Source organism: Amblyomma maculatum, chromosome 1 (assembly GCF_055883805.1).
Source record: "Amblyomma maculatum isolate TAMU_Amacu chromosome 1, ASM5588380v1, whole genome shotgun sequence".
NCBI classification, from domain to species: Eukaryota; Metazoa; Arthropoda; class Arachnida; order Ixodida; family Ixodidae; genus Amblyomma; species Amblyomma maculatum.
The window spans coordinates 98035475-98059058 of record NC_139344.1 but is presented as its reverse complement, the minus strand read 5'-3'; the positions used below and the strand labels follow the sequence as shown (position 1 = coordinate 98059058).

At 45.2% G+C, this 23584-nt stretch overlaps 1 protein-coding gene across 1 annotated transcript in view; it reads right to left on the bottom strand.

The window, feature by feature from the left end:
* Positions 1-23584, bottom strand: part of LOC146203281 (cathepsin D-like) — a 32713-nt gene that overhangs the window by 5009 nt on the left and 4120 nt on the right. The window contains exons 3-5 of the mRNA XM_084602990.1: positions 17560-17683; positions 11328-11769; positions 5485-5629 (exon numbers count right to left, since the gene is read on the bottom strand). Of these exons, the coding sequence (XP_084459116.1) occupies positions 5485-5629; positions 11328-11769; positions 17560-17683 (711 nt within the window). The remainder of the gene's footprint in view (positions 1-5484; positions 5630-11327; positions 11770-17559; positions 17684-23584) is intronic.

The following is a 23584-nucleotide window of genomic DNA, read 5'->3' as shown; positions in this document are numbered from 1 at the left end:
AGAAAAGTATAGTAAAGAACTACAGCCTACAGATAAGCACTGCAGAAAACAAACTACATAATCACCGGGCTGTACTACTGACTAACAGAAAAGACGTTACGACAGTAGTAAAGAATATTTTTTTTTTCGTATTTTTGACACGGTTCTGCATATTTTTTTTTTCGAATTGGCAAATTGCTTCAGCCACATGCAGCCAATACAAGGCTGCGAAAGAAATTACCGCGTGTTACTTATAATGGCAGCTTTCCTCAGTCGAGGCTGAGCAATATTCCTACCTCATATTTGTTTTATCTCGTGAATGCCGAAATTGATTCTATTGTCCTTTTGTTTTTCAAGCATCAGCACTATTAGTGAATTGTTTCGGAATCATTGGAAGTTGAATGCCCTCACTTGCAAAAACCACAACAGCGACATTTCGGGGCTTTCTGATTCTTATTACTACTTCCTAAATACATTTTGGCTATCAACTATAGCTCAGAACAGCTACCCAATCCCAATGGGAACAGGAATAATAATAATAGACGAAGCGTCTAGACGCGAAGTGAGGTGATTCTTCACCATCTAAGCCCAGCTACCAGTCCATATTATTCATAGACATTTTTTTTTTATTTTTACTTCACTGTATTACCTTTAAAGCCCCAAGAATCCAGGGGGAATTATTCATCAAGTTTTTTTGGAAAGACAGCAAATACGCCTAAAGAGTTGGCATACTTGTTGAGATTATGTCGTACTTATCATGCCGGTTCTTACCACTTGGAATGCTATGGCTTAGTATTCCCGCTGAGTAAAACAAGGTTTTAAAAAACCCTCACTTTTTTCACAAACTTGCATCATACACCCGAGAGGATTCTCACATCAGGAACAATAAAGACTGAAGCCAAGTGCGATACCATGGATAACACGGCCTTTTCAGCTGTCTTTAGCAGACAAACCAAAAGATCGTTTTGTACTGCTAGGAAGAATGCACAGTGCTATGAAGATGGGACAAGAGAAAACGAGGCTGACACTTGCACTTTCAAGCTCTCCCTTGCCTCGTCTTAATAGCGCTGTTACACCCTTTTCTGCCAACACGAACCGCAAAGAGCCCTTATTTTCTATCCTCTGAAGGAATTTCCTACGCTGTCCTCAAGGATCAAGCCTGCAGTGATGCCACTTTTATTCTCTGCATCGAGTATTTCATCTATAATTGATAGCTTCACTCTTACGCCTTTGCCCGGTGCTGACAATAATAACTTCTAAAATATGCTAGCGACCTGTGCGTCGAATATTTGCGTCCAATGTTTTGACAGTCGCTTTCCTTAGGACAACGTACACCTGACTGGAAAGATGGAAAGGTCATGCCAGTTTAGAAATCGGGTGACAAAGATTCGGAGCTTAAAGTCCCACATCTGTCACTAGCGCGCCCTGCTCAGCGCATTAAAGGCAAAACTCAGAACTAAAATGCGTGAGGCTAGGGGCTTCTATTACAGCAATACATTATCCATATTCACTATAGAAAACCCGTCAAAAATTTGGAAGACAATCAATCCGCCTTCTCACAACGATGGTTCATTCATCATCGCAAATGAGTCCTGCTCTGACGCTCAAACTATCTCGGAAGCATTCATTGGGCGCTTTACATCCATTTTTTTTTCATTGATAATGGCAGTACTCCCTCCTTTGCTCCAAATATTTAAGCAGCAATTTTCCCAAATGCTGAAATATCCTGTTCTGGAATTCATAACCTGTTACTTGGTATAGACACAATTAAATAGTCTGGTCCGGAAAATGGCCATACCATGTTTTTGAAACGGCATTCCGAATGGTGTGCAAGTTTTTTGACAATAATATTTCGGAAATCAGTCGACTCCGGAACAGTCCCGCGAATTTGGAAGGTAGCTAATATATGTTCCTATTCGCAAATCAGGCTATAAACAAATAATTTTCAACTACAGGCCGATTTCATTATATCTACCTGCTGCAAACGTCTGGAACATATTATTCATAAGCACATTATTCAATAATTAACTAACCACGATATTGTTTGAAAGCATCAGCATGGTTTCCGAATCGGTTTTTCTAGTGTTACTCAGTTGATTGAATTCACGCACGATATTTGCCCCGTCACTCAATAATTGTGAACAGGTCGACTCCATTTTCATTGAATATTCCAAAGCTTTCGAAAGTATGTCGCATTAAACTTCTCGAAGAACTCCACACTTTTCTCACAGGCACCTAAGGTGATAAATTACTCCGATGTATTACAGATGACTTGCACATGAGGACCCAGTTCGTTAGCTTCAATCAAAAACAGTCATCACTGCTTCATATTTCCTGGTGCGTTCCTCAGGGTTCTATTTTTGAACCCTTTTTATTCATAATACATATTAATGACGTCATCCAAGTTGTTTCTAACGCTCCTGTTAAGCTTCGGCTGTATGCTGACGATTGTGTTTTGTATTCAGCCATATATAGGGTTAATGAGCAGGTTTTACTAAACGATGTGTTTTCCTCGTTTTATAACTGGTGCAGAACTTGGCAATTGCATTAAGCTTCTAGAAAACATAGACAGTGACATTTACTAATAAAAAGGAATCCTTACAATAAAATTATGTAAAGGCAAACCATGCTTTAGAAAGCTTCCGCAACTACCTTGGAGTAGTATTCTCCCCTAACCTAATATGGCATAAGCATGTTGACACTATATGCACACAATTACTGCAGAAGGTAAGCTCCTTAAGAGAAACCTTAAAAGGCGCTGCTAAATAGTGTAAACTAACAGCTTATAGATCCCTCGTAAGGGCCCTGCCTGAATACACGTCAGCCGTATGGTCACCTCATTTTGCTCATGACAAAAATAAACTTGATTCGGGGCGGAAAAAAAAGCCACCGGATTAATTTTTAACAAGTATTATCCCCACTTTTCTCCCTCAAAGCACTGCAAGCTGTTATCAAAGAAATTCCTCGAGCACTGACGAAACCGTGAACGGCTTATCATGATACACAAAATTATGCACAAGTCCGTTTGTTTAACTGTCCCGTTTCATTCACTAGTTGTTCTGAACGTGTGACCCGCCGAACCAATCCTATGAACGTTGTACCAATCAGGGCTTTCTTTGATTGCCATAAATTTTCTTTCTTCCGCACACAGTTGAGGTGAGAAAGGAACTTGATGGTTCGCCGCGACAGCTACCACCTGAGCAGTTTTTTCAACAAGTGCTTGCTTATGTATAGTAATTTTCATGTTTTGTTTTATGCAACCACTCTTGTCTCAAAACCTAAGACAGCAGAATCCGTAAATAAATAAACTATTGGAACACGTCATTTATACATCATGAGCTTTTTCGAGTCGACCATTCTTCACAACACTATTTTCGAAGAGGTTTCTTATGTGAAATGCAGCTGATCATTTCTGCTCGTGATCTACATACCAGTCCCGAAACTAACCAACAGAAAAGTACTGTTTTCTCAGGCTTTGTGGAAACACTTTATGAGGAACCATATAAATGTTTACTAATAAAATTTTTCCATTTGTATTTTTCCCTCCCATACCCTAAACTGACCAAAAAATCTTGACCAATCGCTCGCAATGTATTGCATTTAACAATTACAGTTCCAATACCCTACACGAAATACCAGGCATCCCCCAATGGTTCGCAGGTTCGCTTCAACTCTTAATTTTCATTTATAACTTACTGACCAATGCATCTTCTGCTGTTCGCACAGTTGTACCCATATCCGGCCGAAAATTGCTTCAAGACACACTCAACCGCACTCGGGAATGATGTGACAATTAAGAGAACTCAGCCCTCATAAATATAAAAGCTTGTTCTTCCACCGCCGCCGCAACCCGCTTTATTTCTCGCGTGTAATCGCTAGTGTACCTGAGCAGTCTGTCTTATCATGTAAGTACTTATGTATCACTTGTAAAGACTCGAACTTTTATGACATAATATCCGCCATGCCACTCAACACGTAAAATTGAGATTGTACAGCTCTCAAAGCATACATCCCTCATTTGATACCGGAATCACGTGTACTTAAAAAAGGCACTTTAATCAGTTCAAAACAGAACTGTCAAATTCATTAACTCTTTATATTTGTACGACATCACTGCGCCTTTTTTTGGCAGCAGATTTTGGTCTATTACATATAACTCCTACGCCCTATTTCCAGTCTTTGCTTATTCATAATATTGCTGACAGCCTATTACACTCTACGCTGTCCGCAGCCGGCATTGCCTCACCACATGTGTCATGCATTTAAAGTTTCCCGACAATAGGACCACACTGCCACCTTCGCCAATTCATTTTTTCCCGTGCTGCTGCATACTGAAATGACCTATCCCACAAAATCACTGCGTCATGCGCTCATCCACTTCCGCCGATGACATTACAAGTCATCTTTCGTTGCCTTCGTTGCATCTTTCAGTAAACACGGTGGCGTTACCACCCGAAATGTAATACCTCTCACTCGGCCTTGAACGCAAGAAAATATAATAAGCAAAATGTCAGGTAAATTTGGTGCTTTGGAGAAACGAAGAGCCTATCTGAGCTGCAAAATGTAACAAAATTTGGGTAACTACGTAGCCCCATTTGGTTGGTGCATCATTGGTTGCGAACTCCACGTATGGAGTTGTTTAATTGAAGAAATGTTCAACCGCAGAATAGAATTTACCCGAAGAGACCTGCTCTGTGCTGGTGAGAACGTTACATGTTAATTTCACGAAACCAGGCGTCATTTTCTGTAGCTCAAAAGGGACTGTGTCGTACATTTTACTCCATATGCACCTCTTATTAGATAGTTAAGGCAGATTTGCGCTGAAAAAAAATCGAAAGCATTGCAGATTGCCAAGGACGTCTATGAGTGTTCGACGATGAGTAAAAAAATTGTAGAGGTTCAACTATCATTGAGCCAAATTTCACGAATGTCAGTTATCGGCCACACCCGCAGTCGCTGCTGTCGCTTCGATTTTGGCTCGTTTCCGCGCTTGGTAAGCTTCTCGACAACAGGCTGGTCTGACATTTTATTGTTCGATGGTCTCGGCAGCCTATCTGGCACGGCTGTAGTCTGTCTTTAACGATATGGTGTATGTGCATGGCGTAATTAACTAGGATAAATTAAGAAGCGACGCAGATGGAACTTGATAAAAACGATGATGTTCAATGCACAGTGCGAGAGTATGCTGCAAATTTACATGAAGCGTGATCGACTGCTGCGATAGCATATAGTGCTCTCGTGCTTGGACATGACGATGAAGACGACGATGTTTGCTGGACAGAACGCTGCGCGGTATGAAAACACACGCCGCGCATGAGTAAGTTGCGCCATCTGTGGAACATATGAAGTACTAGGTCCAGGGATAACACTAAACTCGCAAATGAACGCAGTAGAGCTAGCGCTATAAAAATTATAAGAAAAATATGCATGGAGGTCTTTCACATCTCTCATACACCAGGGCACTTTCCATTCTCTTTTCGAGACAATTGAGAATTCTTTGCATACCAGATCGTACAAAGACTCAGTGGCACCAATTATCTTGTGCAGCCTGTTGATTTCCTTCGTTGGTCCAGCTAAAGCGCTGGTTCCTGTATCCGCAATAGCCTGGCAGCCTCCACGGCAGAAGCTGTCGTCATTTCCAACTTCCACACTGGAAACAAAAAATTAACGATCACTGCAGAGTCTGTATTGGGGTAACTCGAAAGCACGGACGCTGCTGTTAGTTGCTTCTGGTTGCTTCTAGTTGCTTAATTCAATTCTTGTTTACCCCTTTAATCTTTGGTGCTCTTAAATTGTGCGCCAATCCCTTCCTATGCCCTATTTTTTTGTCTCGACTTCAGGTGGCGTGACGTCACATCCTTGACGTCACCTTAATTGACTGATTTATTTAACTATTTTAGTATTTGAAACATTCAAATGTGGCGCCAAGCCATTGTTTATTGAGACCATTTTTGCCTCTAAATAACTACCCAACTAACTTATTGGCCTAATTATTTTTCAGGCACAACATTACATTACCCTCTATCGATTGACACCACTTATTAACCTTTACTACTCCTTAATCACAACTGCTGCGGACAATTTTTACATTTTTTGCCTGTAATTAATTACCTAATTAACTTATTGGCATAATTATTTTTCGAACACAACATTACGTCACCCTCTAGCAATTGGCACCACTCATTAACCTCTACCACTTCTCAATTACTCACAACTGCTTAGGACACGATTTTGCTGACGCGGTCTACAGACGCGGCCTACGGACGCGGTCTGCGGAAAGAAATCTGTTAACATAGCGAAGTAATGCTTTCGCATTAATAAAACCAATAATTAGGTTAACAAACGCAAAATGTGAAATGAAAGTGTTACTTCGCGGTGCCCTGCTATTAGCAGTTTTCACGACTTCGGGGCGCCTCTTATCGTTCAATGTGGCGGCGCTACTGATTACTGCTTCTGGGGACAGCTAAGCTAAATCACGCTTGTCTCAAAACCGCACAGTAAACTCGTGTTTTTTGGGCGTTCGTGAAATCAGCCTTTCGTTGCTCGGCGGTATAAACAAGCTAGACAAGAGACGACGAAATTGCTGTATGTCGTGTGGCAACAGTTTACGTGTGGACAGTGGACACACGTACGCTTTGGAGATACTAATTTAAAATCAATAATACTGACCATGGAGACATGTACAACGGGTAGACAACAGACTCAGAGGATAAATTCTCCGGATTTACCACTGCACTGCTGTGAATCAAGACTCGGAAAATGTCATGCGGCTGGTGCAGGAAAGCTAGAAACGCACTCACTGTCACTCGAGATTTGACTGTTTAAGCTGGCGTTTTATGCGTTTTCTCGGACTCATAAATTTCAATGACCACGTGCTACTTTACACAGCAATATACATTTTTAATCGTCTATACCGCCGCGAAAGAGTGCAGAATATGAGATCGCCTTCCACGCGCACTATTTTCTTAGAACAAAATCGCGCCTAGCACTTTCTGCTTCCTAATAGACAGTGGTTGCAAGGAATGTATACAACTTTTCCGTCCTATGCCATATCATGCTCGTCGTACAGCCGTCTGAGTGCATGATTCCAGTCACAGTGAAGGCATGTGGCGAGAACGAAGCGCAGAAGGAATTATAACAAGATGGAACTCAAGCCAATCGTTAATGTTTTGAACTTCCCCTGAACATAGGACATGAAGTTCTCCTCACATGGCCACTTGCTCGGCCTTTCAGGGAAATTCGAAATCTCAAGAAAAGGGGTCTTGGCGCTTATTCCAACATGGGCGATTGCTCGGCACTTTACGGTTATACCTATCGGTCGCACAAGAAAGAATATATATGCGAAAAAACACGAAAATGCACCAAAAAGTAGCAAGTGTTAAGAGTCCTTCAGCGTAACAAAGACATTCAGTTTATGCATCACGAAGCGCGATTGGAGATATGCTGACCCATGTGTCGCTGTTTTGCGCCATGTCTCCACTCTACTATGTTCTTGTAAGCGCTGTTGTTTCCTCACAAGAAATCTGACAACAATATCTGGGTGTGCCGGCGAGGACAAGCGGGCAACCAAACAAATTGCGCTATTTCGCTTCGTTTGTTACAATACTCACTAAAGATTGCCAATACCGATAGGGTCAATATGTTTTCTTTCCAGGTAACAGAAAAGAGACAAGCGGTAGACATTAAGATGGTTGCGGTGTTGCTGAGGATGAAAATTATGACTGCGGTATAATTTTCGCCTTCGTAGCTCAGCTTTGACTAGCGCACTTCACTCTAGCCTCCCACCAGCTAACTCGTACCAAGAATTAGACCGCATACAAGTTTTTGTAAGATTTTGCCTTACTTTTTTAGTGCGTAGCACTACTAGCCGCAATCATGGACTTCGCCGATATCTGTCCTAAGCCACTCACTCTTTCTCTCCGTGCGTGAACTTGAAGTGGAGAAAGAGAAGATGGCGACGCGCGTTCTGCAGCTTCGCGGTGAGGAAACACGCGCTTGTACAACCCTGCCCAGTGACGGCCGCGGCGTCCACAACTGTGACACGGTTTCCGGCGACGACCAACGAGAAAAGAGACGCCCGCGCGACTGTCATCACCCACTGCGAAGCGTCCGCGTGCCGAGACCAAGACCGACGACGACACGGTTGCAGAGCACAGTGCCGAGGAACCACCAGCGAAGGCTCCTCGCTCATTCGCTGGCTGCAACTGTGGCCTCTCTTTAGCTAAAAGGCGAGCCTAAAATTTTAAATTGTAAATTGGTTGATAGGAAAGGAAAGGTGCAATATCTTTCACACTTCTCCGTAAACCACTGAACCGCACCTAAGGGAAAGATGGAATATGGAAGCAAAAGTTGAAAGAGAAAAAAAGGTGCTGGTAGTGAAGGGCTGCAAAGTCGAACCCGATCGCCGGCGGCTGCGACTCGATCGAGGCGACACAGAGAGCCGTCCGTGTGCTGTGCTATGCCAGTCTGGGTAGGTACTCAGGTGGTCGAAATTACTCTGTAACCCTCCACTACGGCACCTATTTATCTCCTCTTTCACTCCATCCTGCATGCCTTCTCTTATGGCGCAGTATGGCGTCCATAGAGAAATGTGAAAGATATTACGGCTTTCCTTTTCTACAAACCAATTTACAATATACTCCCGCCGCGATGGCGCAGTGGTTAGAGCGCTCGACTACGGTGCACAAGGATCCGTGATCGAATCCTGGCCGCGGCGGCCGCTTTTCGCTGTAGGCGAGAAGCAAGATTGAACCTTAAAGAATGCCAGTCGGTAGAAATATCCGCAGCCCTAAACTACGGCAGTTTTTCATAGCCCGAGTCGCATTGAGACGTTAAAGGTCCGATAAACCAAACAAATTAATTTGCAATCTACACCGCGGCCCACATCATAACACTGTGTTTGTGCATCTGCACTGAAAAAAAAAAAAAAAAGAAAATAAACAATGCACTTTGAATCAAAGTAAAACGAAACATAATGAACTATAATTCGCATAGGGAAGCATAGAAGGGGTGACCTGTGCTGCGCATTTAATTCGCATTTGATAACTATGCAAATCGGCTGCATTTTTTTATTTATCTCTTATTCCCAAAACTTTTGTCTCTGGCTCAACTTTCTTCGTTGTTGCTTCACCAACGCACTCGCCTTCTTTTTTCATGTGCCAATGCTACCCACTTTATAATTACTGATCGATGAAAATCAGTGCTCTTAATTCTGCGGCCCGCTGGATTGCTCTGAACAGAATGCAGCAGGGCACACGTTACAATGAGATCTGGTCCACTGCCCATCGTGACCATGGGTCCGGCCTTGTCAAGCATACATGACAGAACGGCTATTTAGGTATAATTTTTTTAGATTACTAATTGATTTCCTAGAATTGCAAAAAACGTAATTAGTCTGCATGTCCAGTGACGGCGCACAAAATTAATGACATCATTTTAACATTTACTTTGAAATTTATTTTTTTAATTGTCAAGGATACAGCTGAGTACACTGCTTCGAATTCGGGGTTTACTAATTTATATTCTTGCAGCAGCAGCTATTATGTGTGCATTGTAAACCCGCCATCAACTGCGCAGAGGCCGTTTTGCAGGCGGCCTGTAGCCAGGGTGGGCAAGGTGGTTTGCTTCAAGGGCGCGTTTTAAAAGCCGCTGAGCGGAGATGAAGATTATTGACGGGCAGAAAGCATCTCACTGCATAGTAATGCTTGCAATGTGTGCTATGTCTGCAATACGCGCTGAGGCTTTTCCCATCATCCCACTTCCGCCATGCGGCGACCTAATGCAATAACGCTATGCTAAAACGTCGCCTGGCGATTTGCACCATCGACTGGGAAAGCCGGTATCCGGTAACATGGTAAACGGTCACGTAAACACGGTAACAATATGCTATAACTTCCTGATAAATTAATTACTATAGTTTAACTACATTCGCATTGCGGCTACGTTAATCGCCTGTGGTTCGCGCAGAGTGTTGGTGCTCTTTGGTTGGTACTTTCCGATTTCGTACGCTGGTACGTAAGCCGAATTCCGCTTCGGTTTAGTTCCCTCGATCGCACAATTGCACCGGTAGCCGCAATCGAACGCACTAAGTTTCCTACCCAGCAGTGCTCCGTCGGGGGAAATTTCCGGACAATAATTAGACTAAAAAAACAACAACGAGGATCTAGACGCATTTTCACTGAATTTGTAGCATTACCAGAGAAATCCGGGAAATTTTCTGAGCCAATTACTATTTCGGCTAAACAAAAATGTCTGAGGCCCCAAGCAAGGCGCAGACCTGGCTACATATTAAGACAACAAAGGGACAGTACCATCCAATCGATAGCAGTGCGAAAGTCATTTCCTTGCAGCTCCCCTTGAGGTTTTCTAAATATACGACAGTTGCTGTTACATGCCTCTCCGCAATGGGGCCTGCGTCCCCTCATTATATCAGAACAGGTGCAAAAAAATATAAAAGGTTTCGAGACAAGGGCCAGCCCTGAGGCCCATCGACCTAACCCGAGTCAATAACGTCTTTGCACAAGCTGTCGTTTTTTGATAATATTTTCCTTGTACGGCATAGCGGAGGGCCCGTACCTTATTTAGGAAACATTAATAGAACGAAAAAAAAAAGTGGCTCTATCTCGCGCATTCTCTCGCGCTCAGCTTTACAACTAAAATTATATCGAATGTAGCGTCCTGTTAGGGTGCGCTTAGAAGCGTAGCCGAATGAGAAAATATAATTAACGAGCCGGACCTGGACCATACGCATGTAACGCTACTGCATAATGGCAGTTCGGCTGTACAGCGTCACTACGGGTCAGACATTCTTTTCCATCTGCTTCTAAGCCTTGTGCCCACAGGCACTCGGCCAAATCCAACATCAGCGGATGAAGCTGCAACATACAAAGAGCAAATAGCTGAACGCCAGGGCATCAGACAAAACAGAACAATCATGCATCCGTCCCTTAACGCGGAAAAAGCGTACGCCCTTCGCAAATTTCAAACTAATTAACGCTCTCGTTACGCCACTAATGATGTATAACTTCAGATGCCGTGACACAGCTCTGTTCCTGCTGGCCGGAGATCAGGGCAGATACAAAGCCCATTATTTACCCATGTATAGGACTTCGATTCCTTCACTTTATTTATTTACCTTACCCTCCCGCTCCCTCCAGAAGCGTTGGGCTTCACTCGGGCTCGGCAGATGAAAGACGAGCCTTCGCGGAGCATCCACTATTTTTAAAGGGGCCTTAGTGCAGGCCCTGAATAAAGTTTTCCTCCTCATCCGTCGTTAAGAAACAAAGCCACTTCTCGCAGTCACAGTCGACAGAATTAGGAGGCGAGAACAGTAATGAGTAACGACCAACCCTTCCATGGCGAACTGCCAATATTTCTTCTCGCTGACGGCTACGTAGCTGAGGTTTCCCGAGTAGTGGTCTTCATCGATGGCACCGAAGAGGATCTCGCCACCATCGCTGCTGCTGACGTTTCTTTCCAGGTAGACGGAGAAGAGTGGCTGGGCCAAGAGGCTTTGTGCGACCATGTTGTCGAAAAAGGGAAGTCCGGGCATCACCGCGATATTCGGGTAGGCCAGGCCGAGCACGCCGTCGAACTTGGACGAAAGGAACACGGGACCGGCCATGGCCCAAGCCTCCCCGAAGTACTGGCCGAACACCCGGTGCTCGCCCACGGACACCACGTCACTGCTCACTCTGCCCACAACGCTGCCGCTGCCGTAGCTAATCAGAAACGGCTTGCCGTGCTCCATGTACGTCTCCGAGTTGAAGCAGTTGTAGCGGTCGTGAGCCCCTGCGCGACGCATCAAGGCCAGCACTAACGCTCATCGCTCGCACCTCACTTTCCCGTCATTACAACTCCGGAAAGAAGCTAGCGTAACTTTAGAGGGCCACTGAGGAAAACTGAACCGACCATGGCCCAAGCCTAGCACTATGCTCATGAGAAACAAGGTAACGATAAGGCAGCAAAAGATGAGTTTATTGCTTAGAAAAATGGGATTTAAAACTTGCGCGTTATTCCCCGCTCTCAATTCTAATTCACAAAATCAAGAGCGAGAAGTAGTTCACGATCCCTATCTGGAGGTGGATGGTGTTTTAGCGGTCTTGCCGGTTGCGGTGTTGTATGTCTTGCTCTACTTAGCTCTATCCGCAATGACACGGAGTCGGCGTTATCGGCGCCGCCAACGCCTTCCGCTGCACACATCATAAAGACGAGAAAGACAAAGTAGCAAAGTGCCAGCCGTGCTTCTTCAACATCGCTGATCCCGCAAGCACTCCGCGAAAGCATCATTACGCACTAGCTCCATTATGCGAAAATCCGTCTGGTGTCGTAGTTTTTGGCGTTCTGAACGCTCGATGGTACCCATAAAATGGCGGCCAGTATAATGGCCAAAAAATAAAGTTAAATGAACTAGATTGGTCAGCATTGGTGTTCGAACATAGGCATTCGACGCGCCAGGCCGGCACGCCGCGCATAGGCCACGAAGAGTAGCTAGTTCAAGAGTGTAGAAGAGCACCTAGTGAATTCATTTCGGTGCGTATAACTTACGTATGTTCGGGATGCATACTGATGTTGCAGTAATAATAGTCGTCGAATGCAACCGATAAGCGCGGTGACTGCGTCTACGCAGAGACTGATGATGACAGGTGTCCATGCCTTGAGACATAGCGCAGGTGAAACCTCCAATGCAATTTGACTCCATCTCCGCTACCAGGCAGTAAAAACTAGGAAACTCTCGTCACATTGTAGCAAAAAGGTCCAAACGCCGCCGTCTTTTGTGCAAGAAACACGAAAACAAGTTATAGGGAAGCGTATCACTGAATTTGGAAGCATTTGCAGCTAAACTACGACCACACCAAGAGTATAATGCGCACTCGCATTCTCGCACGTACGAAGTCTTAACTGTCAATAGAGAATTTCTTTGAGAGGGCTCGAAACTAATTTTGTATACTGAACGCAAAAATGTTCAGGAGGGTATATATTTCCCTCAAGAGATGCTGCCAAGAGAATGCAACGGCCTGCGTGCCTAACAGCAGCCATAGGTGGCTCCTGCCGGACGTGTACCTTAGCTGCTCCGTCTGCGTGCCATCTCCTCCCGATTAGTGAATCCCCTCATTAAATTGTAGAAAAATTTTTAGAGCCTTAGGTCTACTCACGTAAGCACCCAGTTTCACACCGTTCGCAGTGCAAGCATAGGCAGGACGCCACGATGCTGCACTCCAGTTACCGCACGAAGTGTTTATGTTTGACACGAGGGGGAGCCGCGAGGGCCTAGCTCGGCGACCTTGGAAGCACGCCAGGACGCTGCCTGCGGCTGAAGGCGCCATTGCGTCATTAGCAGGCTGGTGAGAGCGGCGGATGGGACGTCGTGCACAAGGCGACGTGTGTTGGAATACTAGGTGCACTCAGCATCGGAAAGGAGCCGAATAGTTCAAAGGAATGTAGAGAGCAAAGTTTTGCTTCCGTATTTTCTTCTTTCGAATAATGCGTTCGGCATGGATCACCCCGCGGTATTCCTCGACGATAGCTTTATATCACAATTTCCTCTTGACGCTATTTTCGTTACGGTTTCATAAACTGAACGATCGCTCCGATGTGTACGAAGTGTTTAGGTCATGTGAGGAATGAAAAACAACAAGACAAAAACTTCCTTACAACCTCTGATGCGCAGTTTTATTTCACTAGATTACGGTTTGAAGAGCTTGGATGACAGGAAACGAAGCATATGCGTTTGTATTGTAGTTTGTTTCACGACTTATGTGATTTATACAGTTCTTACACGTGATCACCATCGTTCGGTTGATGAAACCGAAGGGGAATGAGAGATGAAATTCAGCTGTAAACTTTTAGCGGTCGGAGGAGAATTCTACAGGGCGATCCACGCATTCTTATTTTTTACTGATCACTACAGAGACGAAAACACGCGACTAAAATGAGGTGTCTGTAGTCCGCTCCGTGATACATGAAGTGGCCAGAAGGGCTCTCCTTTTCTTTAAGCTCTTACTATCAGTCCTTCAAGCCAGAACAGTTGCTGTCGCACTCCTGCTAACGCTCGAACAATTGCATTAAATACACACAACCATCGTTTAAATTTTATTGTTAGCTTGCGGGAGATAACCATACAGCACTTAGTGATTTTAGTCCCATTTTCATTGGAACGCGGCGATCTATCGATACAGAACAACTCAGTTTTTCCTCAGCGTTCCTTTAAGATACAACGGCAGCCTGTTACCTTGAGAGGGATGAAGCTATCACAGAAGAGCGAGTGATGGCTCCTCATTGCTATGAACGTCGGGATATTTGACAATCCTCTGTCAGCGGCAGACTGATTGCGAAATATGAGCGCGGCGTTTCACAGCCCAATCTCGTTTTCACGGGGAGCGATATTTTGGCTTGCTGTGCTTAAGACATAGTGCCCATCATCTGCTTCTACATGTCCACGTGATGTTAGGAGTCCTGCAGAATTCAACTAGCTTCTATCAATTACAGGCCAGCGTTATGCGCTGCACCACCCATATTGGGCATCCCTCCTGATACGGCCGATAAGCTATGATATAGCCGATAAGCAAAAAAAAAAAAAAGCAATGTGACGCATGCCACGTAAATTAAACTAGAGCAATATACTGTCGATAGTTTGCCCTCTCTATGTACATTTTTTATATATTTAATCATTTAAATTGAGCTAGAAATATTCTTCCTCGAATAGCCTTCCTCGCAAGATACAATTATAGAATTAGGAGATTTTAGGGCGCAAAGGGACACATTAGAGCAGTGTGAACTTCATAGACGGACTTCTCCGGCAACACTATATTGTATCGTGGGTAGAGAAAGATATGCTGATTGTAAATTTTAACAAATAAGTCCATCCGGACAAAACGTTTTCAGATAGAAATTATTAGAAAAAAAAAAAAGGGGGGAATACCACTATAGCGACCCGTAGCCAGGAGAGCGGGCCCGCGAAGACTCCCGTGATCTCCCCTGGGAAGTAGTGGAGTGCAATGGAATAAAGGGAAATGATAATAGGAATAACGAATGGGTTCTGGGTATTTGGAAGAGATCTGGGGACGAGTTTTTGTCTTATTGTCCTGATATGCTTGGCTCCAGTTTGGGCCAGTATGGCCAGGAAAGGAAGAGCCCCAATATCCTTCAAATATATGCGGCCCTGCCTCGCAGGATGCCAATCACCCACCGGGCGCACACGAGTACCGACGTCAGAGACACGTAGGAAAACCTAACGTGGGGGTGGAGATCTGGGCCCCTCCGGACCACACCCGGTTCAATAGCCTGTACCAACCGCGGGCCCGGGTTGTCCCTTCTGCCAATTCAAGAGGACTTTTTGCTCCCGGCGGCTACTCCCCCAGCGAGTGCTTCCACTGCTTCCAGCTACGAGTTTTATCTGTGATGATGCTTCCTTCTCAGGCGCAGACCGATCCTCGAGCCACTTTCTACCCACGGGCATCACCTAGGCGTGCCTTCCAACCTCCTGCCTTCATTTCCGCATCTGAGCTGCAAAGAAACACAGTTAGTAAGTTGGAGTCCATAGACGGGCTCCTCCTGTACCATATATGTATAACGGTTTGTTGACGCGCTTCCTGCTAATGATCACTTCGTTGCGCGTTTTCCGCCTTAGGTACGACCCACTCGAAACTCAAAAAATTAGCCGCACGAGAGCTTGAGCATTCCGCCCCTGTGGCAGCGCTCCAACACCAGCAACTTACATGGCGTGCCCAACTTGGAGTTGCGCTAATCGCTCTCAGAGCGCGAGCGGCTGCGTGATCTTACGCTCCGTGGACGCACGCAGATCTGCGGACCAAAACTAACTTTACACAATTAGCGCCACATTGCGGTCACTTTCCGGGCTGTTCTATTTTCAGAGCATTACCACTAAGTGCATGGCTAGCGAAAAAACCGTTTTATATGGAGAGAAGCCTCGCATCATCAGGTTGTGTTCTGAGGTGGTTAAATAACGGAACAGCCACCTGTCACCTCCCAAAGTTGCTGGGTGGCAAAATAAAGAGGGGTAAGCCTCCCATTTTCTGCTTTACGGGAGAGATGGGAAAGATTTGGATGTAACGAGAAAACAAAATGGTTTAATGAAATACATTTATTAAGGAAAGCCATAATGTGCTCCTCATTACTACTTAATTGGAGTCGAAAGAACGCATGATTTCACATCTCCTCGATCCCCAATAGAATTAATGACCGTAAAATCCCGATTGAGGTCCAGCAGAACAATCACCAAGATTACCGAAAATGCAAAAAGCTAAGGTGCTGGACCCCTGCAGCGCATTTAGGTTACTGAAGTAATTTTTTTTTAATATTTCTTTCTGCTCGGTGAATTTTAAAATGATCGAATTGACAATCATGGCAGTCTTTCATGAGACATGAGAAAAACTGATGTTCTTACGTTTTCGCATATATATGCAATAACAACGTTTTCTTAGTGTTGCACGCTCTCCCTGCCTTGCGACAGACCTGCTTCTGTGGTCACTTTAGAGATATTGGCGCTAACGCAGACGCCCCTGCGTTAGTTACATGAGACTACCCCCTAACTTAGGAAATTTTGTGGTCAGAACTTAATTACGAGCCCCCAGCACTATCAAAATTTCTGTCGCAGGGGCGAAAGAAACAGGTGAATTCTACAGCGGATTAGTTGGTTTTAATAACTAACTCAACTTGTATGAAATAAAAAGAGTCTTAAATTAATCTGCAGTAACTGCCATCATTAGTGCTTAACTTTCATGCAAAGCGGATCATCTTCTATAAAACCCCTGTATCGCGTTGTATGGCATATATAGTATGGAAGCAGTGTATCCTTCTTCGTGGCCATATAGTTGCATTTGCTTGCACGGTAATTCTAATTATTACCTTGTCAGATTAGCTTCGGTTTGGCTTGTGGGATTTAATGTAGTAAAGTAGCTCAGGCTTTAAGTGACGCCGGGACTGAGGGCTCCGAATAACTTCGGCCACTTAGTGTTCTTCAATGTGCGCTGATACCGCACAATATTGGGGTCCCTTGGTTTTGCCTCCATCGAAACACGGCTGCTACGGCCAAGATGACGTCCCGGTCCCCTGGCTCAGTAGTAGAGCGCCCTAATTCATTAGTCACTGTGGCGAACGTTAACGTAGCTCTAAGTAGAAAACAAAAGCCTTCGAACCATAGGTACCTTTTATGACATCTGTCTACTATCAAAAACTAAGGGTCATGCATAGCTCATTGGAGCAGGTGTATGTTTGTGATTTTTTATATCAGACCACAAATAATATATTTAATGGGGAAGAAAATGGGGGTGACGCTGGTTATAAAAACAGCTAAATAATATGTGGTCAATATCTTAACGTGGCTAAATGCAGTGATAGAATTTTTATAGCCAAGTTATGCACGGCTGTGGCCCAAAGTACTTTCATGGAAACGCCTGTGAAGTTTATATAGAATAAAAATCATCTGTACTGGAGCCTAAGTCACTAATCAACGAAACAATTTTTTAGATACAGCAACCAAGCACCGAAAACAAATTTTTCGTCAGTGTCATGTTAGCGAAGACAGCTAACCTGTGAAAGAGGTAAAACATGAAAGCTCACTGCAAGCCGCACTATGCGGTGAACACCTCGCAGATGGAACCCATAGATCCGAAGAGCCAGTGTCGAATACCACTCGAAATGTCTGAGGAGGCGTCCCTATGCTGATGTTTCCATAATATTGAGCCTGCAGAGAGAGAATCATGTGCTGAAATTATAATTGGATTTCTATTGAAGACAATTTATGTACTGGGGCTGGTCCTAGTCGATCAGCCAAAGCTAACGTACCCAAAGTTTCACGCACGCGCGCGCACGTGCAATAAAAGAAACAGAAAAGAAACAGAGCTTGCTTTTCCTGAAGGAAAGCTTTATTTCTATCCTTGTTTTTCAATCAACTTTAGCTTGCGCAACTCTTAAGACTGTTACGAAAACTCCAGCTTGCTTCTCAGTCATCGAAGCACACCTCTTTCCAGCACATTCACTTGCACGCCTCTATCTTGCAGAAACCAGACGCCTTTTGAACGAGAGTTGATGAGGCTCGCATATGCGCATATCGTTTCAAGTGATAACCTCTGCAAACGCGCGGAAAACGGCTCGCATGCCGCACTTTTCTTATCAACGTCTTGCGTTAGAACGTAATGCTTATGCAGCAGCGCTTACGTACAAAGCACTGGGGAGCATTTCAGTCGGCCAGAACGAACCTGCTTTCCTAAACTAATATATTTCTTAAACGTTACTATTTCTAGGTTTCATCGCTTCGAAATGCACGCAGCAACCTTCCACAATCCACATCACTCATACAGAATCAGCGAAGCGTACGAGTCTGCAAAAAACGTATTTCTCTGCTTACGCTTTGGGAAATCGGCATGGCACTAAAATACTGTCACTCCAAAAAAAAAAAAAAATCATAACACGCGTTTCATTTCCTTGTGCCATGGTATACTTCACAGCATTGTCAGTGAAACTTGTTCAGACTATAATATTTCTCGGAGCGCCGTTGTTTGATTATTTGTGATGAAAACGGGAACCTATTTCTCAGACCATTTCTTTGTGCCCTGAAATCTTCTTATGTTTCAATCTCTCAGTAAAAGCATTTTAAACGCCTCCTTGAATTGAGCGGCTCGCAGTATATCGCATTTCTTTATGCAAGCGTATTCTTCAAGACCAGCAGATTTATCGACCGTTTTTGCCAGGGCTACTATCTTGCTGCTACCTGCCAGTACTGCTATCTGCAGCGGTGTTTTAATCATTGAGCCAAGAGGCCGCTGCGCCTGCTCTGTGCACATAAGCAAAACTTAATTACTTCGCAATATTTCCCTCTTTTTTTGTGCGCTAGAATTTTGCTCGTGGTGAGCAGTTTTATCCCATTGTCAAGTGCGATATAGTTTCATATGTGAACTACCCGTTTTTACTGCGAAAGCAATACTACGACATTCAGAGCGAGGCCTCGGGTGGCCGCAGCTACGCCGTGAAGAGACGCAGCTACGGTCTCCTCATAAAGAAATCAGCCTGCCATGACATTTGAATTCACGTCACCCCTATGCCACGGGCGGGAGCTGCCAACTCGGGTCGCTCCTTTCATACGAGAGGGTGACATCAGAATCAGCCTGCTAGAACCGTTTGCATCTTCGTTACCCCTACGACACGCAGGCACCTACATACGGCTAGGTTGAGGCGTGACTTTATATGTGGGCTAGTAGCTTCGCTCTTGTGCCATACCCTTAAAAAATGAGCTTAAGTGTCTCCAATTATGTAGCACCTTACACTAATAGGCATGATAGGAGAATAATGTAGCAGGTGTCGTGACGCTGGGACTACGTCGACCCGGCCTTCACTTGGTAGCGTGCAGAGACTCGGGGTTGAAGTAGGATTGAATCTTCGAAGTTGGTGAAATATGTACAAGCAGGTTTAATGACACTTTGAGAAACTTATTTACAAGATTATTTACACGAAAAAGAAGGGTACATCAGCAAAATGGCAAGCGTTAAGAGTTCATAGCGAGAAGCGTCTGGATGAGCCGTTTACCCAGGGCTCAGAGCGACATTTCGTGCTCTGCAGCGTCCTTAAAAACCCCCTATGTCCAGCCCCTCTCTGAAGATGTTGACCAACCAAATCCAGGGCACGCCCCTCAGGTATCGGCATCCAATCGAACACATCACTGCACTGATGGTCTGAAGCACTGACTGGTCCGGCATTCATTCGTTGGGCGTGATCACTTGTTGGCGGGAAAAGCTTGGGAACGGCGAGGAGAGGAGGTACATTTCTATTCTTCAGCAAAGAAACCACAGGCTGGTTCTGAAAAGGGGTTTTACTTCTCAGAAACCCGAGTGCACGTGGCGCCGCATAGGGCTCCCAACATGGTCCCTTTTCGACAATTGCAAATCTTTCCTGCATTCCCGGGAAATCACTTAATGGCCGTATGAGTCATGCTCCTTTCTTGTCCTGCACGTCAGCGGACATGTCACTCTGTCGTCTCCTTTGGATAGGAGGCATTCATCACTGGAGGATAGCACTTCTCGACTGGAAGGGTGAACAAAAGAAAGAAAGCACTTCCTGCTATTTCCCGCAGGGGGACGTTTCTTTGTGTTTTTCCAGACGTTCTCTTGACAGGGTCAATTTGGCATTTGCAGGTTGTCCACAAAGCAAAACATGCTTACAAAACAGGATTCCTGGAAACAGGCTCACTTAGAGCCATTGGACCATCACCACATATTCACAAAACTTATCCATGCCCACAGGCGAACAATAGAGCGCGCAATTGCGGATGCATGGTCGTAACAGCCTCCTCCCCCGCCAGAAGAGTCTCGGAGGGCAGCAGTCGCCGCTGCTGCATGAAGAGACGACTTAATGGCCTGCACGTGAACGCTTGAAGCTCGCTGTTGCTTGTCGCGTTGTCTTGATTGTTGTAGGCCAAATTGCTCGAGCTGTCTGAAACTCAACCACATGTCTAAACAAGCACTCGGCTCCCGTCTGAAGAGACCAGGTCAAAAGAAAACTGCCATTGTTGTTCGAGAAAAGCCCACTCTCAAGACGTTCAGGACCCACGTATGCCTAGAAAACCAAACGTGCTGCTTTACATAGTCACACATATACAAGCGCACGGAAAAAAAAAAACTTGATTATCAATTTCGATACATGGTGAGGAACATCTCGGACCGCTTAGAAAGAGCGGCTAAGCGCGTCCGCATTCCCATTTAACTTCCCCTTTTTGTATCTTATTTCAAAATTGTACTGCTGTAAAATCAAGCTCCACCTAAGAAGGCGACTGTTCTTCGATGTCGCAGTTTGCAGCCAAGCCAGGGGACAATGGTCCGTCTCTACGGTGAATTTGGCCCCTCCAAGATAGCACTGCAATTTTTGAATGGCCCATACAATGCAAGCGCATTCTTTCTCTGACGCGCAATAAGCCCTCTCTCTAGTACTCAGTTTTCTGCTCAAGTAGAGCACGGGGTGCTCATTACCGTCGTCATCTCTCTGGCAGAGAACAGCACCTAACCCTCGATCACTGGCATCACACTGGACCGTGAATTCTCGGCCATAGTCTGGAGCTCGCAATACCGGACGGCTAATCAGCACAGCCTTCAGGTTTACGAAGGAGGCTTCCTTTTGTTCGTCCCAGACTACATTTGTCGGTTCTGTCTTGCGGAGAGCGTCGGTCAGAGGGCTAGCCAAAGCTGAATAGTTAGGGATGTAGTGATTGTAGTACCCAGTCAGACCTAAGAATGCTCGAATTTCCGTCTTCGTGCTCGGCCGCGGATAGTCTGCTACCGCAGAAATCTTAATCTCGCTGGGTTTCCTGAAACCTTGACCTACATTGTGACCCAAGTAGTCCACGGTCGCCCTTGCCAGGCAACATTTCTCGGCCTTTACGGTTAGTCCAGCTTGACGCAAAAGGCTCAGTACAGCTCTTAGATGTACCATATGGTCCGCCCATGAGTCGGAAAAAACCGCAATGTCGTCTAAATAAGGCACCGCGAATGTTTCACACCCCTTTAAAACCCTATCCATGAGTCGGGAAAAACAAAATGGAGCATTTTTGAGCCCGAAACTCATCATTGTTGGCTGGTAGCTGCCCGTCGGAGTGACGAAAGCCGCGTATCTGCTGGCGCGTTCAGTGAGCGGTACTTGCCAGTATCCTCGAGTAAGGTCCAGCGTAGTCACATATGCCGCTCTACTGACCTGTTCTACTCTCTCCTCAATATTCGGAATAGGATACACTTGATCCCTGGTGAGAGAATTTAGCTTTCGGTAGTCTACCACAGGCCTAGGGTCTTTACCTGGAGCTTCTACTAAGATCATAGGCGAAGCATAATCGCTTTCCGAGGGTTTTATTACTCCCAATTCCAGCACGCGAGTTACTTCCCTATCCAGAATTTCTCTTTGCCTTGGAGAAAATCGGTAGCACCTTGATCGCACTGGCACGTCTGAAGTCAGCTCAATATCGTGCTCAGTCAAATCAGTCCTGCCTGGCCTGTCCACGAAGCAGGCCTCAAACTCAGTTATTATTTCGCCCATATCGGACAGCTGGGATTTCTTTAGTTCTCCTCTCTGCTCCGTCTTTTTGAGAAGCTCCTGAGCGTTGCTTCCTTTTCCGCTGATGCAAATCAAGTTGTCCTCCATCTCCTCGGGAAGGTTTAACGTTAGATTTACCACGGCTTCCTTCTGCACATAAGGCTTCATAAGATTGCAATGATAAATGCGCACTGCTTTACGCCTATCGGGGATTTTCACTGCGTAGTTAGTGTCAGAAAGCTCTGCAACGACTTTAGCAGGTCCTTCCCACTGTACTTCGAGCTTATTCTTGGGATCATTGGCTTGCTCCATAGCTAAGTCCTCTCGGGTTCCACTTAAAAGTCTCGTGAGATTACTAGACACTGGCGGCAAGAGGTTACTTTCAAGAACGTCCTCATTCCGTGTCTTATCAAGCTCACTTTCATGTTGACTTATCTGAGATGCCTCGCTCTCAAAGTTTTCTGGCCCGCTATTTTCCGCATTTACCACTGTTGTAACTGCCGTTTCCTCCGCTGTTGATTTTTCTGAAATGAGCAGTGTAGCTAGTTCTCGCGCCTTTGAACGTGTTAAGGCTTGCACAACTCTGTCTCCGAAAATCAGAAGGCAAGCTTTGACCTTCTCGTAGTTGTCCGCGTCCTCCTTGTTTAGCCGCGCGACAACCTCCGCTGCCTCGCAGGGCAGAACCGTCAATAATCTCTGAGACCACGTGTCTCGCTGGAAGGACAGTTCTTCGCAAGTTCGCTCAAAGTTACCCAGATACAGACCGATATCCCCTGATATCACATATGGCTGCATGTACTTTGACATCTTGAAATCTGCCTCCTTGTTGAGAAGAGGTACCGCTAGCTGGGGACAATTGCCCGACCTCTTGCTCAACTCTACTTCTAATTTCCGGAGCTCAATTTCTTGGTCCAGCTTTTTTGCTTCTCTTTCAAGCTTCTCACGTTCGTGCTCCCTTTCCTCTTTTTCCCTCTCAAGTTCACGCTCTCTTTCCTCTTTTTCCCTCTGACGTTCGCGCTCCCTTTCCTCTTTTTCCCTCTGACGTTCGCGCTCCCTTTCCTCTTTCTGCTGTCTGAGCTGTTCCTTTTTTTGCCCGATGAGGTTCCATGCTTCACTGAGCTCCTCATCATCGGTTCCCAGATCAGTGATTGCCTTTATAATCAAGGGTTTTCGTGCCAAACCACTTGTATTAATTCCCAATTCCTCACACAATAGCAACAGTTCCGGTTTCTGCAGCTTTTGTAGGTCCATGATCGCTCCGAGTGTCGGCTACTTCCAAAACAACAGTGCAAACTACCAAACCTAAAGGCGTTTCAACACTTTTTACCAGTTCTTAAAATCTAACCCTGTTCTAGAACCTGGTCCACATCAGAAGAAAAGCCAAGCACTCACCCACACATGCGATCGATGTTCCGAGCTGCCCTCTTGGCCGATTGTTGCTCCTGCTTGTTGCTTGAGATGCCACCTCCGATCACAAGGTGTTGTGGCTTGTAGCTTCAGATCCACCTCCAATCACCAGATGTTGTGCTTGTAGATTCAGATCCCACCTCGAATCACCAGATGTTGTAGCTTGTAG